At 44.5% G+C, this 13,528-nt stretch overlaps 1 protein-coding gene across 6 annotated transcripts in view; it reads left to right on the top strand.

Annotated features, from left to right (window-relative positions):
- Ntrk2 (neurotrophic receptor tyrosine kinase 2) overlaps nt 1–13,528 on the top strand; it is a 318,758-nt gene that overhangs the window by 65,242 nt on the left and 239,988 nt on the right. For all 6 annotated transcript variants that reach the window (XM_021215214.2, XM_021215218.1, XM_029547603.1 and 3 more), the window contains 3 exons: nt 1,576–1,611; nt 4,115–4,212; nt 8,083–8,182. In XM_021215214.2, the coding sequence (XP_021070873.1) occupies nt 1,576–1,611; nt 4,115–4,212; nt 8,083–8,182 (234 nt within the window). The remainder of the gene's footprint in view (nt 1–1,575; nt 1,612–4,114; nt 4,213–8,082; nt 8,183–13,528) is intronic.

A 13,528-nucleotide genomic window follows, 5' to 3' on the forward strand; every position in this document is an offset into this window, starting at 1 on the left:
AGCTGGGAAGCCAGAGGGGACCCGCTCCCACGGGGCTGTGACACCTTCCCTCAGCAGGGCTTCAAGGCCACCACTGTGGGGGACAGCGTGTGTTGTGGGGGTCTTCCCAAAGGGAAAAAGGCTTGAGAGGACCAGAGAATGTCTTACACGTGGCATCAGGAGACAGGACCCTTGGGCTTCTCACTGCTTAAGTCACTCAATGATTCCCAGACTACATGCAGGGCAGTCTCTGTGCACGGTGCTGCAATGCTAAGGATAGGTATTTTGATATTGTATTTCAAAACTATTCAAAAACTATATTGGCAGTGATAAAAGTCACCAAAATACAGTTGAAATTTTCTTGGATGATTGCTTTCATATGAATCAACACAATATGGTCACGGGTGACTTCGAGGGTTGAATAATGTGCATTTCCGGGTGGTCTTGTTGACATAGTCTCCAACTACTGTTAGGCCGCAGTCCTGATTTAGAGAACATAGCTGTCTACTTAATTTTTGCTCTCTGAAACAGAAATTCTTTTACTGAAGTACATCACAAGTCTAGTTGAACACTAGGGCCATCTTCACTTGCTTGCTCGTTTAGACTAACCTTGGTTGTTACTCGCTGGGGAGGTTGGGTGCTGAAACCTGGCTGATGTCTGCTTTGACACCGAGGCTCAGAGGTGACGTGATGACTGAACCAGCCTCGCTGCCACAGGCTTTGCAGTTGATGGGCAGAGACTAGACGCTGTGGGGGTACCTTGGCAGTCACTGAACTGTTAGGGCGAACCTTGGCAGTCACTGAACTGTCAGGACGAAGTGCACTTCCGAGCACGCTTGCCAGTCGACCCAGGAAGCTGTGCTCAGTCGGAAGCAGACCTTTAATTCACCAATCTTGTGGACACCAAACTTGAACATATTAAATATGTTTTTAGATTTTTAAAATTTTATAGAAATGCCTCACAGTGAGGTATTCTGATCAAGTTGGCAATTGTACAGCCACACACATAAGCTGTTATCTGTTTTATGATTACCACTGGTAGGAAATTTCTTTCTAGCTCTTCTCAGCCAGGGACTTCAGTGGGGAAGCACACGTTGTTTCTGCGCTGTTTGGACAGAGAAGTCTTAAGACTCTTGTTTCTGGAGTGGAGGGCTGATAACATGGATAAATGAATGACTCTGGAATACACAGCAGAACCCCAAATATCAGAGGATAATAAAAATGCTATGAAAATTACCATATTTGACATAAAAATATCCAAACTATGGTTAATATAGACAGCTGTGTAGTGGAAACTGGACAAGGAGAAATGGCCAAAATGCACGCACTGATTTTTTTCTCCCCCAAACAGATAAGTGATTTCTCACTGCTTTTTTTTTTGGGGGGGGGATAGTCTTGGAGGAAGGAGAAAGAGAATGCTTTCTATGCAGGGAAACCAGAATCCTAGCTTTCATGCACCTGTCCTGGGAGCTGCAGGGCAGCCTACCTGGTTATAAAAGCTTCAGGGGGTATATAACATCTTTCACTCGGTACAGCTAAGCAGTCATTAACTCTAAAATGTGTCCTTACATGTTTTTAATGTGCTTTGCTTTTCAGAGACAAACCCAAATTATCCTGAAGTCCTCTATGAAGGTAACGATCATGTTTCTTCATTCTCTATATATTTTTTTCCGAAGTGTTTGTGCATAATGAAATAAATCAGCTGAAAGAATGCCTGTAAGCTGAGTTAAATACACATTTTCAAGTGCTACATGAGCCAAAATAACATCTCAAGTATCACCCAGTATTGATGGCTCTTTTCCCTTGATATTTACAGTGCCTGTAAATAGTGCTTTCTCTCTGAGGTTCTCTTCTTGGAAGCAGTAAATCCATTCTGCTCTCAGAGACATTTTGCTTCCGTAATTGGGAACTAATTACCTGTTTAAGAGCCATGCCGACCGAGAGAAGGAGGTGGATCACCTTCAGGCCACGGCAGGAAACACATGAAATTTTTTCTCGTATAATGCAAGAGACGGTTCATGGCAGGAACATCCTTAATAAGTGAGGGCTTTATGTGGGGCAGCTTGGGAGGACACTGGGCCATGCCATCAAGACCCTCAGTGTTGCTGCACATTTTACCCCTGCTGACCAGCGCCGACCAGCTCTGCTGAGGCTGGGTTTCTTGGTGGTGTGAGCCAATGCTGTGGCGCCACTGGCCCAGACCCATGGTCCCTCTAACCTCTTACAGAGAAGCAGGATTTCGTAGCCCCGAGTTACTAGACCCATCCCTGGAGGGCAGGCCAGCTTTCCTGGGGGCAGAGGACCTAAAAAAACCTAAATAAAGTGAAGTCCTTTAGGAACAGGGAAGAGGGAAATCCAAAGGCTCCTAATGACAGTTTAGCGGCTTGCCCTTACTTTCTGACTAAACGACAAGGGTGTGTTGATGGATACAAAGTGTTTGTAGCAGATTTCCAAACTATCATTGCGATTCTAGAGCTACCAAGGTTAGAGATGTGATGGGATGTTTCAGATTGGGACTAAAACTCAAAATGATTCGAGTTAGATTAGTCAGAATACTGTATTTTAAAAGACCTTTGTCCTTTAGCTTTTCACTTACACGGATACTATCTGATGTTCCTGCCTGCTTGGGTCTGTAATGTGACCTCACCATCAATGACCAAAGGGGGTCTCCATTGCATCCAAAGATCTTTCCTTATAGACTAGCCTATGCTTATTATATGTGTATTTAACTGCAGCAAATTTTAACTGGGAATTACACTGCCTTTACCTGTGTACACAGGCTAATCCGTTATTTCATCTAATTTGTGGCTTGGTTGATTTTGTGCAGATTATTTTATATTTGTTTTATTCAACCTGCTGGGGCTTTAAGAAAAACGTGTTTCGGATTACACCACACTGCAGCATGAAGTTTGAACAGTGATTTTTTGCATTTTAAAATTATGTTTGGAATTTCTTTTCAGTAACTTCAAAACTTTAAAAATGTCATCTTCCCAGTGGCCCCAGATTCCACCATGGGCCTTTTGGCTAAGATGTCACGGTTTAAAACTAGAGACATTTAAAGTGGTCTAAATTCTGAACGGCTACTTGGCTATACTACAAAGGAAAAAACAGTAAATAAATGATGTCTGCTTATGTCTGAAATCAGTGAGTTTTAGGATATTCCAAACAAACATCGTTAAAATGCGAGTTTTGGCATTAAGAACACAGCAACAAACACGGGAAATAAATGCCCTTTCTGTCATTTTTTTCACGTGCATTCAAAGGAACATGCTGCTAATAAAAACGTGGTTTGAATGGTCTGCCCCGAAGCCCGCAGGATGAAGATGAGGGAAGCCATTCCCAGTTAGAACCCAGACACGGGCACTTACAAGTCACACTGTCTGCAGCCAGCTTGCTAAGAATTTTCTGTGATACAGCGTATTGAGAATAAGTACTTCCATTACCCATGAGAAACAGTTGATCATTTCCATTCTAATCCACGTAGACTAAAACTGACCTAGAACATGGTGACCGGCTTTGAGATTTGTGGCCATAAAGCCACATTGGTACAACTAATTATTATATTGGCCTATTCATTATGGAATATTGGCTGCCTGAGCTCTTCTGGAAATTCCTTTGTGAACCCAAGTTTCCACTGATCCTCTTATCAGGTCAAATCTTAGGCCCTTGACCTGCTCTCCAAAGAGATGCTCGTACCCAGAAATCAATGTTGCCTTACAGTCTGGCCTGTCACATGGTGCTGATGGCTTCTGTGTGGCCCCAGCCCCATCATTCACTCTTCTGCTGACATTTCTCTCCTTTAAAACTGGCAGCCAGATCTGCTCTCCAAAGGCCATTCTTGTTTGTTTAAAGGTGGCATCAATAAAGGGGTAGTTTTAAGAGCAAAGGAGAAACCTCAAGCCCATTTAGAGCATCCAGCAATACCGAATACATTGCTCAGTCTATGCAGTGCTGGCCTTCCAGGTATTGACTGAGCAGCCAGGCACATCCCTGCACAGCCAGGCTGTCTGACAGTGATTCAGATTCTCTCGGCCTGTTTTACCTTGTTCTAGGTCTTACTGTAGTCCTTCCTGTGTACGTCAGCAGCCTAGCAATGACTTCCTGTTCTTTCTCTTTCTCTTATCTCCAATTCAAGACTGGACCACACCAACCGACATCGGGGATACTACAAACAGAAGTAATGAAATCCCCTCCACGGATGTTGCTGACCAAAGCAATCGGGAGCATCTCTCGGTGAGTGGGGTGCACAGGCACTTCCTGCGAGGGTTCTGACCACTCTGAATGCTCACCATCTGCATAAGACAGTTACTTTTCCAATGTAAGCAGGCCATCACGGATCGGAGGGTCTACTAGAAAGGCTCAGAAACAGTGATGTCGAGACCATGCAACCTCTAAGTTATATGATTTTTCCGGTAGTGCACCACATATTTAATTTTATTCATTCTTATTTTATGTGGGTGTGGGTGTGTTTTGTCTGAATATGTAGCTGTGCACCATGTGTGTGCAGTACCCAAGGCAGCCAGAAGAGGGTGTCATATCCTTAGATCCAAGGGAACTAGAGTTAACAGAAGGTGGTTAGTGGCCATCTGGGTGCTGTACTCAGATCTTCTTCCACCGGCTCAGAACCATAGTTTAGTTTATTTCTGTCTGTGTGAATGCATACCTACAAAAGCCAGGAGAAAGCAGAGACCAGAAGGGAGTGCCAGATTTCCTGGCGCTGAGGCAGCTGATGTGGGTGCTCAGAACTGAATGAGGGTCTTCTGGAAGGGCAACAGGTGCTCTTAAGCATAGTCCCAGCCCCATAGTGCACCCATTCCAATAGTTGTTGTCATTTTAAATATCTGTCCTTTACAACCAGACTACTGGGAAATCAGAAAACCAGTTCTTATGTTCAGGGACCGCATTTTAACATCCATCTCTTTTCTTAAAGTAAAATTTGGGTGTCTGCCAAACATAGAAATCCAGTTGTCTCTAGAGAATGTTGTGGGGAAGGAAAACCAGGCCTGTCTCTTTTAGACAGGGACTCTGGGGGTAAAGTGGTATTCGGCTATGGTCCATGCAGGGTGATCGACCTAAGCAGGAAGAAATAAGAGGGGTATGGAGGGTGTAAAGAAGAGCTTGCAACTGGGAAACATGTGCAGGTGCTTCATTGGGAGGCTCAGGCTGCTGACGGAAGTCTTGAAATAGTCCCAGGCGATCAGCCTTATTCTATAGTGAGTTGCCACTGAAGGATCTGCCAGCCCTAGGCTTCCACGGTGGGATGAGTCTGGTAACTGCTCTGGTCAAAGCCCAGCTTCCTGTTGACTTTTCCTCTCACACGGCACGTCCTGTGAGCTCTGATTCCTTAGTACCCCGAATTCAGCCATCTCTCTTCCCGCTGCCATACCTGAATAGTGTGTACCTGAATGATGGGGGTATATATATATATATATATATATATATGGGCATGTACATGCCTAAGTGTCTGTGTTGCTTTCCACTGTGGTATCCAAGGATCAGACATAGGTCAACAGGCTTGCGTGAGGCAAGTGCACACTGAGTCATCTTGCTAGCCCAGTCACCACAGTTTTCAGTCAAAAGGACACATTCTAAGACCTCCAGTGGATGCTTGAAATTTCAGGTCTTGAAGCCTGAAGCCTGGCTGGGATTCAGGGACCCAGCAGGTTTCCCTCTACTCACCCATAGTGAAGGTTGAGTTGTCAGTTAGGCAAGTCAAGAGATTAAAAACACTCATAAAAAAGTAACAAATGGAACAACAACATAGCATTCGATTTTTCCTTGTGGTCACTGTTAAGTAAATAAGGACAATTTGGACATAAATTCTGTGAAGCCATGACTGTGACTTATGAGTAAGAAGGCTACTGGTTAGCCAACACGTGAGCGAGTCATCCAGGGTGGCTGGGCCGGGCATGCTTGAGGGAGATAGATTTGGTTTGCTCAAGGCGGTCTGCCGTCACTTTGAGCACACAGAGGCAGAGTCTAGACCCAGGTCTTTCAGGTGTACGGGGAGAGCCAAAGAACAGGAAAGCAGCTGAGGGGTCTGCTATCAGGGCCTTGCACCTCACGGCCAGTGCCAGTGCCCTTGAAGTCCTTTGTAACTGACTTAAGGTTGTTCTTATCTGACACCAGACAGTGAAACTGCAGAGGGATTAGCCATGACGTCCTATTTTCCTGCCTTCACTGTGAATCGTATGCTTAGTTGTGAATAAATTAGAGTTTTTTGAATAACTGGATTGACTGGTTTAGACTACAAGCTGCGCGACCTTGGAATGTTTACTTATTTATATTCCTGAGTTTTAGTTTTGACAGTGCAGTCGTTTGTACCACCATCAACTTAATTACGGGGCTATTTACTACGGTAGCCACTGTTCTCAACGAGAATGTATAAACCACAAGGAAGAGAACTGTTAAACATGGAAGTTATGAGAAGCAGAGAGACACACATCTGAATTTCACACTCAGAGACAAGCCCTGTTTGAACGATCTATACTTTGGCGTGTCAGGTTATGCTACGCTACAGTAGCACACATGCCCCCATCTTGGAGGCTAGACACCACAAAGACTTCTTTCAGCACTCATTAGGTATGTTACTGGGAGTCTCTTCAGCTTTGTCCTGACTGTGGGACTTGCCTGACACTCAGCTGCTCCTTGGAGAACTGATGTTCCAGTCTTCCAATGACAGCATCATGCCTTGTTGAGAACTATGGTCTTAGACTAAGATCTCAGATTGGCAGATGTTGTCTACCCTTTATCAACGCTGGTCTTGATCAGTGTTGTGGATCCATCTAGTCTCAAACAATGTGGGAAATGCATTTTTCAAAGAAACAGGACCCAGGATAAGTTTGGTAAGGAACATTGATGATTACCTTAAGGCAGCGATTCTCAACTTTCCTAATGCTACAGCCCTTGATACAGCTCTACATGTGATGACCCCTGACCATATTATTATTTTTTGTTGCTTTGTAACTGTAATTTTGATAGTATTATGAATCATACTGTACATCTCTATTTTCCATTGGTCTTGGGCAACTGCTGTGAAAATGTCATTCAACTCCCCAGGGGGTCATGACCCACAGGTTGAGAACCACTGCCTTAGCAGGACCCAAAATACTGCTTTAAGGGTTAGTATACACGGTGACTAACACAGGAGCTGGTAAGCACTGTCAAAGAGCAGCATCTGTGTTTATGACTAAAGTTTTATTGGAATGTGGCCTTGTACACTGATTTTCAAGCTACCCTGGCAGAGCTGAGCTCTTGCAACAAAGACTGTGTATGTGGCAGTCTGGTAGTTCTGTCTAGTAGATGACAATCAAAAGTTTGCTAATTCCCTGACCCTTACTGTGCTGGTTAAGTTTTGATAATTTGACAAAAACCAGAGTCAGCTGGAAACAGAGACCCTCAGTTGAAGGATTGGCTCCATCAGAGTGGCCCTGGAGGCATGTCTGTGGGCATCTTCTTGATTGGTGATTGATGTGGATTAATTGTGGGTGGAGCCACCTTGGTGGGTGGTTCTAGGATGTCCAGGGAAGTGAGACTAAGCCATGGATGGGAGCAAAGCAGTGAACCATCACTCCTCCATCCCTGCTTCAGTCTCTGCCTCCCAGTTCCTGCCTCAGACTCCTGGTAAACTATAAGATGAAACAAACCCTTCCTTCCTGGGTTGCTGTTAGTCTTGGTGTTTATTACAGCAACAGAAAGCCAACTACAATACTTGGAGGAAGCAAAGCCTAAAAGCACCACACAGTGTGTTACATCGTTCCATCTCTGTTTCTACAATGTCGAAATGTCCTTCAAGGAGTAAGATGCTCCTAATGTACCCAGAGGAGCAGTGGCGGCAGGGACTACTAAGTTTCATTATCTTCTTTTTGGGGTTGTGGCAGAAGTGAGACATCTGTTTATCAGTTTCACATGCTTCCTCCTTTGGAAAGTCAGCACCTAGTAGGACACACTGTTTGACTACAGAGCTGTTGAGGTTAAAGTGATTCACTGTGTCCACAGGGTTATGAGAGTGAACAGCAAGGGCTCAGAAAATGTTACCTGCCACAGTCATCACTGGGAATGGCTCTGCAAGGTCATTAGGCCTGGTTCTCTCTCTCTCCCCAGGTCTATGCCGTGGTGGTGATTGCATCTGTGGTGGGATTCTGCCTGCTGGTGATGTTGCTCCTGCTCAAGTTGGCGAGACATTCCAAGTTTGGCATGAAAGGTAAGCAGAAGCATGCTTAGTTTGCTTCCTAAGTGGACTCATTTTTGGCTCATGACTAATGCTAATTATCACTGAAGGAGGAAGTAGCTGGATTTATGATGACTGGTTCTTAAGGCTGAGAAATAGCAGCAAGGATATGATAGTACACATCAAGACAGAATAAACCCACAATTACTCAACCTTGCCTGCTTTCCCGTGAGCGCGGTTGTCCCAGGAGGCATGGACTGGTTTCTTGAGTATGGATTAGCTCAGCAGGGTAGGGGTGGGGCAGTGCTTGTGTACTCCTGCTGTGGTCATGGGCAGGCGAGGCACAGGGGAGAGGAGAGGCTATGGCCATAGGCATGAGTGCTCCTTTCTGTTGTACATTGAGATTCTATGTCTCCTGTCACCTCCTTTCTTTTGCTATTGCTTCTCTGTATTCTCGATTTTTGAAAATTGAGCAACAAACGCTGTCAGAAGCAAAATAAGAAAAGCCGCCGTGGCACACCAAGGCTGTGCGTGCCAACGGGGTTTTATTTAAGTATCTCAGGCCTGAGAGGTAGAGACTGTATTGTCTTAAACAGATAATTGATACTTTTCTAAGGCCAATAAATTGTGTTTGGGGGTCAGGGATGAGGAGACACTCAAATGCTTTTGTATAAAAATGAAGCGTTCCGGGGGACCTTGAAGCGTTTGATGTGATGTTTAAGCCGATATATCAGCTATTATGAGATCATTGTAGTTTGTGTGGTCTCTGACAGCTCGGTACTGTAAATGCCTAGAGGGGAAAACTGTAAGAAGACTTGGCTGTGACCTGTGTGGAGGATCAGGTCTGTGGGTGTCTCTACCCGTTACTTAAACAATAGTACCTCAGGGGCCCGGGATGGATGGTCTTTTCTGATGTCCCCCCTCCCCCTTTCTTTTGGTGACCGTGATAGGGATTCTCAGTTGTCATCGATTCAGATGTGATACAATAGAACTCTTCCAGTCTTGTTTGACCGTGTTTCTTCCTTGGGAGAAAAGCTCCTTTGCTCTAATAAGACTTGGGAGAAGGAGTGTACGGAGTGACTGGAGTCATTGTAAAAGTGACTTCTCTAACCGAGTGTCAGAGACCGGCAGGGTAACCAGGATTGCAAGGCTTCGCCCAGAATTCTATTAGTTGGGTCGGTGTGGATCGGGAAGTTGGCATCTGAATGTTTTCAGGGGCGCCTCGTGCCACTGTTGCCCAAACCCTGAGCATCACTAGTCCTTTGTCATGAGTCTGGGCTGCCACATCTTTCTCCTACTGTGACATTGTGGGGTTGCCAATGCAAACCGAACCCAGCCATTTCTTCCCAAGCCAGCAGGCTGGACTAGCTACCTGCTCAGATGTGCTGGGTACCTACCATGGGCCTCTGCGGGTCTCACCCTCGCCAGGTGCTGTGTTTCCTTGGGGACATTTTGAGCATGCTTGCGCTGAAGAGCATCGGGCTCTTGAGGCTGAATCTCCTTTCTTGAAGGGTTTAACGGGAGGCTTTTCATCTGTGGATTCTTCTGAGAAAGGCTATGCTCAGGCCCTTCTGGGAGTTTCATTAGAAGCATTGGGAATCCTGGGAGTATGGTCTTGGAAGTCTTCTTGATAGTATCCAGGAATGATCATGAGCAGAGGAAGTGTCTATAAATGGCAACCTATTCTTCCAGTGGTGCAACGGAAGGGAAAGGAAAATGGAGACGTTTGTTTCCAAGGCTGAATTCCATATGGGACCCCCAGAACTGGAGTAAGCTGTTTTAAATGGATAACAAGGGATAACATACGATAACCACGTAACCCCTGCATTTTCATCCTTTATGAGCTGGGAGGAAGAACTTGCTTAGCCTTGAGCTTGGCAGCCAATGACTTCCTCCAGGCAGTAACTACTATGGTGTGTTTTGCTGTCTTAGTCCTAAACATAAATAAAAAGTACATTTGCCACGCTGTCTCAGACACTCCTGCTCCTGTTAGAGCAGATGGGCTTGGTTTTCTTTCTGTTTTTAGCCACATGTCAATCTGTGGTGTGGTCCAGACAGATTGACCCTGACCGAGGTTCCCACTTAAGTCAGAGGCTGAGTCCACCACCATCTTTGGGGATCCAGAAATTAAGATGGGGCTCATGGATCAAGTGCAAATGAAACTGAGCAAAAAGTAGTGTTGAAAAATTAATGTGCGTTAATGCAGTTTCAGTACCATTAGAGTGAGGGTCATGCTCAAAACATATGTCCTAAATCAGGAAGACTGTGCAAACATTATTATACTACTGAAGTAGTCAGATGGTATGCGGGTCAGAGTTTCTCAGGAGCAATAGAGAGACTGCATAGTCCTTGCCTGAGATCAGGACCTGGACGGCTGCAAGCGCACCTTTGGGCGTTCGGGGCTTTGAGCCCATCTCAGCTGAGTTCATTTTTCATGGCTGTTAAGAAATAACAAAATACCGGAAGCTCTGGGCTGTGTATAAAAACAAGGTCGGTTCAGCTCATGGTTCAGAAGTCCAAATGGTAGACACCTCTCCAGAGGTGAGGCCTCTCCCTGTCCTTTATCATACAGGAGAAGGTGGAACAGGGAGAGATATCAAACCTTGTGGTTAGTTGGGAAGCCTGAGGGCAGGGCGGAGCAGGCTAGCTCTTTTATCATTGGCTCCCACTCTTCTAACGTCGGAACTCAGAGGGGGAACCTGGCTTATCTTCTATTTCACTATTCACTATTTCACTTTGCGGTGCAAGCTTTTGAATTGTGAACTAACAGTTTAATAGCGTTGATGTGAAGAGCTCTGAAGCTTGTGTCTTCATTCAGACCTGAAGCTGGCAGAGGGGCTCATAGTTCTCTGTTAAGGTAGAAATTATATTTCACTCTTGCTTGCTTACTACAGTTTAAGCATCTTGTTGCTAATGTCTGATAGGCTACTGGACCCGTGACAGTAACAATGCCAAATGGTAGGGTCTTTTTCCTCTCCATTTTTTCCTCTCCATTCTGTCCAGTGACTTTTTTTTTTTTTTAATTCTGTTAAATGTCTAGTTATTATTAGCATAAGAGTTCTAAAAAAAAAAAAAGTTACTTTATCACTGTTTGGCTATGCGTACCAGGTTATTCCCATGCATAATTAATATGAATACACAAAACTCATTGTGAGTCTACCTGCATCTGTCACCACACTGAGGTTTCTATAGTTATAATTTGATTCATTTTCATCTAAAGGCTGCCTCCACTTTATTTTGATTAGTTTTCAATGATACAGCTCTCAAAGAATTTTCAAAGTGGCTTGTTGCTAAGGAACAACAACAGGATCGTGTATGTTCAGTGAATGTGTGCTCTCCCGTTCCCACCGACCAACTCTTACTTGGCTCTCCCATGGCATCTTGGCCCCTTTCCTCCAGGTTGTAGAAATACACATGAAGGGAGTAGATGAGCCCGTGGCATCTGGGTTGCTGGTTCTTCAGAGGGTGTTCCATGCCGGGAGCTGGGCCACAGGCAGGGCTAGAAAAAAAAATCAGGAGGAGCCAGCAGGCTTGGCACTGGCCATGTGGGTGGCTTGGTGATCCATGCGCCTCCCTCCTTGCACTTCCTGACAGAAGTGCACACATGGGGTGTTTCTCCCTCAGGACGGATGCATCCCCTGGACTCCAGGTTGAAGTCTGTCAGTGGCAGAGGTAATGAGAAAAAGGCAGTTTTCTCTCATAGCCCCAGTGGCTCAGAGGTTTCCTGTGTGTGCCTCTAGCCTGCATTCGTTCATTCCTGATCTCAGAAACTTCCAGGTTTCCAGCTAAGAGATGAAAGAGGTTCTGCAGGGAGCAGAGGCCCACGGTTCTCTTCTCCACACTCAAATGACCGCTCTGAAAATTATCTAGAATGTCTTTCAACACTAAGAATTCCACTCATTTAAAAACGTCGGTAAGCCCAGTAGGGCTAATGCTAACACCCTGACAGTTTCCACCTTCTATGAGTTCAGAACAGTCCGGAAGGCTGAGGAGCCTGAGTTTAACACATATTTGGATCCACTTTTAAAAAAGGAAAACATGTGAGTGAAGCCAGAGACAGGGTCAATAGAAACATCTGAAAAGACAAACTTTTTCCGTATGCATCTTTCTCTTTTGGAAAGAAAAAAAAAAAAAAACCCAACAACCCAGCAGTGTATTAAAATTAGAACACTAACAAAAGTTTGTTTTCCAGACTTCCACTCGGCTCAGGAGTATGTAATTCAAAAATAGAAATTCTCCATCACTCTTTCTCACTCTGCTCCCCACTCCTAGATATAACTTTCTCTATCTCGCAGGATGCATGCATTATGCAAATGATAAAAAAAAAAACCAAAAACCGTAGCTTTACTTCTGTGTAGATAGTCAGAACAGAGCTGCTTCTTTTATCCCACGGGGAAGTCACAACGCCAATCTTGCCCTGCATATTTCCTGAGGTCACACTTGACCAGGGACCAGGGGAACACTTACAAGGGAAAGCAGTTAACTGAGGCTGGCTTTTGGTCTACAGAGCTTTGGTCCAGTATCATCTTGGTGGGAGCATGGCAGCAGGCAGGCAGGCATACAGGGTGCTGGAGAAGTAGCTGAGAGCTACATCCTGATTCACAGGAAGAGAGAGAGAGAGAGAGAGAGAGGAGAGAGAGAGAGAGAGAGAGAGACTGGGCTTGGCTCACCCTCAAAGACAGTTCCTTTATCAAGGCCACACCTACTAAGCTTTCTCAGGTGGTACCACACCCTGATGACTAAGCCACCACAGTATCTTTCTATTGCTCTCATGAAATGCCTGAGACAGTTACCTTGTAAAAGGACAAGGTTCATCGTGGTTCTGCCTTCGGTTTCCCTCAACAAGGCTCTAGGCAGTCGCCTGATATATATAACTCCTTTATTCGAGATACAAGGATTCCCAGCGGTTAGTAATTGCTACGTATTCTTCTTACTGCTAATGAGTTGTTTTTACTTGACACTTTTGGGCACTCAAAATTTAATTAATATCAAAATTTAATTAATATTACTTATATGAAAAATAAGTAGAAATGATATACTTACTATTGGTGTGTATGTTTACAATACTTTTATATGTTAATTTTTATTGGTTATACATATCATTCATGCTTTTCATAGTCTTTTGCTTTTAAACAATTGTTTTAAAATTTTTGTTAGTTAGCTTGATATAGAGTCTCACTTTGTAGTCCAGGCTAGCCTCTAACTTTCAGCAAACTTGGCCTTAGTCTTCTAAGTGATGAGATTACAGGTGTGAGCACTACATCAGCATGTTTTAACTTTCCAATAATATTATTGTTAAACAAAAATGTTGCCCTTTTTTATTATTATTATTTTCTTTATTTACATTTCAAATGCTATCCTGGAAGTTCCCTATAACCC

Source organism: Mus pahari, chromosome 16, assembly GCF_900095145.1.
Source record: "Mus pahari chromosome 16, PAHARI_EIJ_v1.1, whole genome shotgun sequence".
Lineage (NCBI taxonomy): Eukaryota > Metazoa > Chordata > Mammalia > Rodentia > Muridae > Mus > Mus pahari.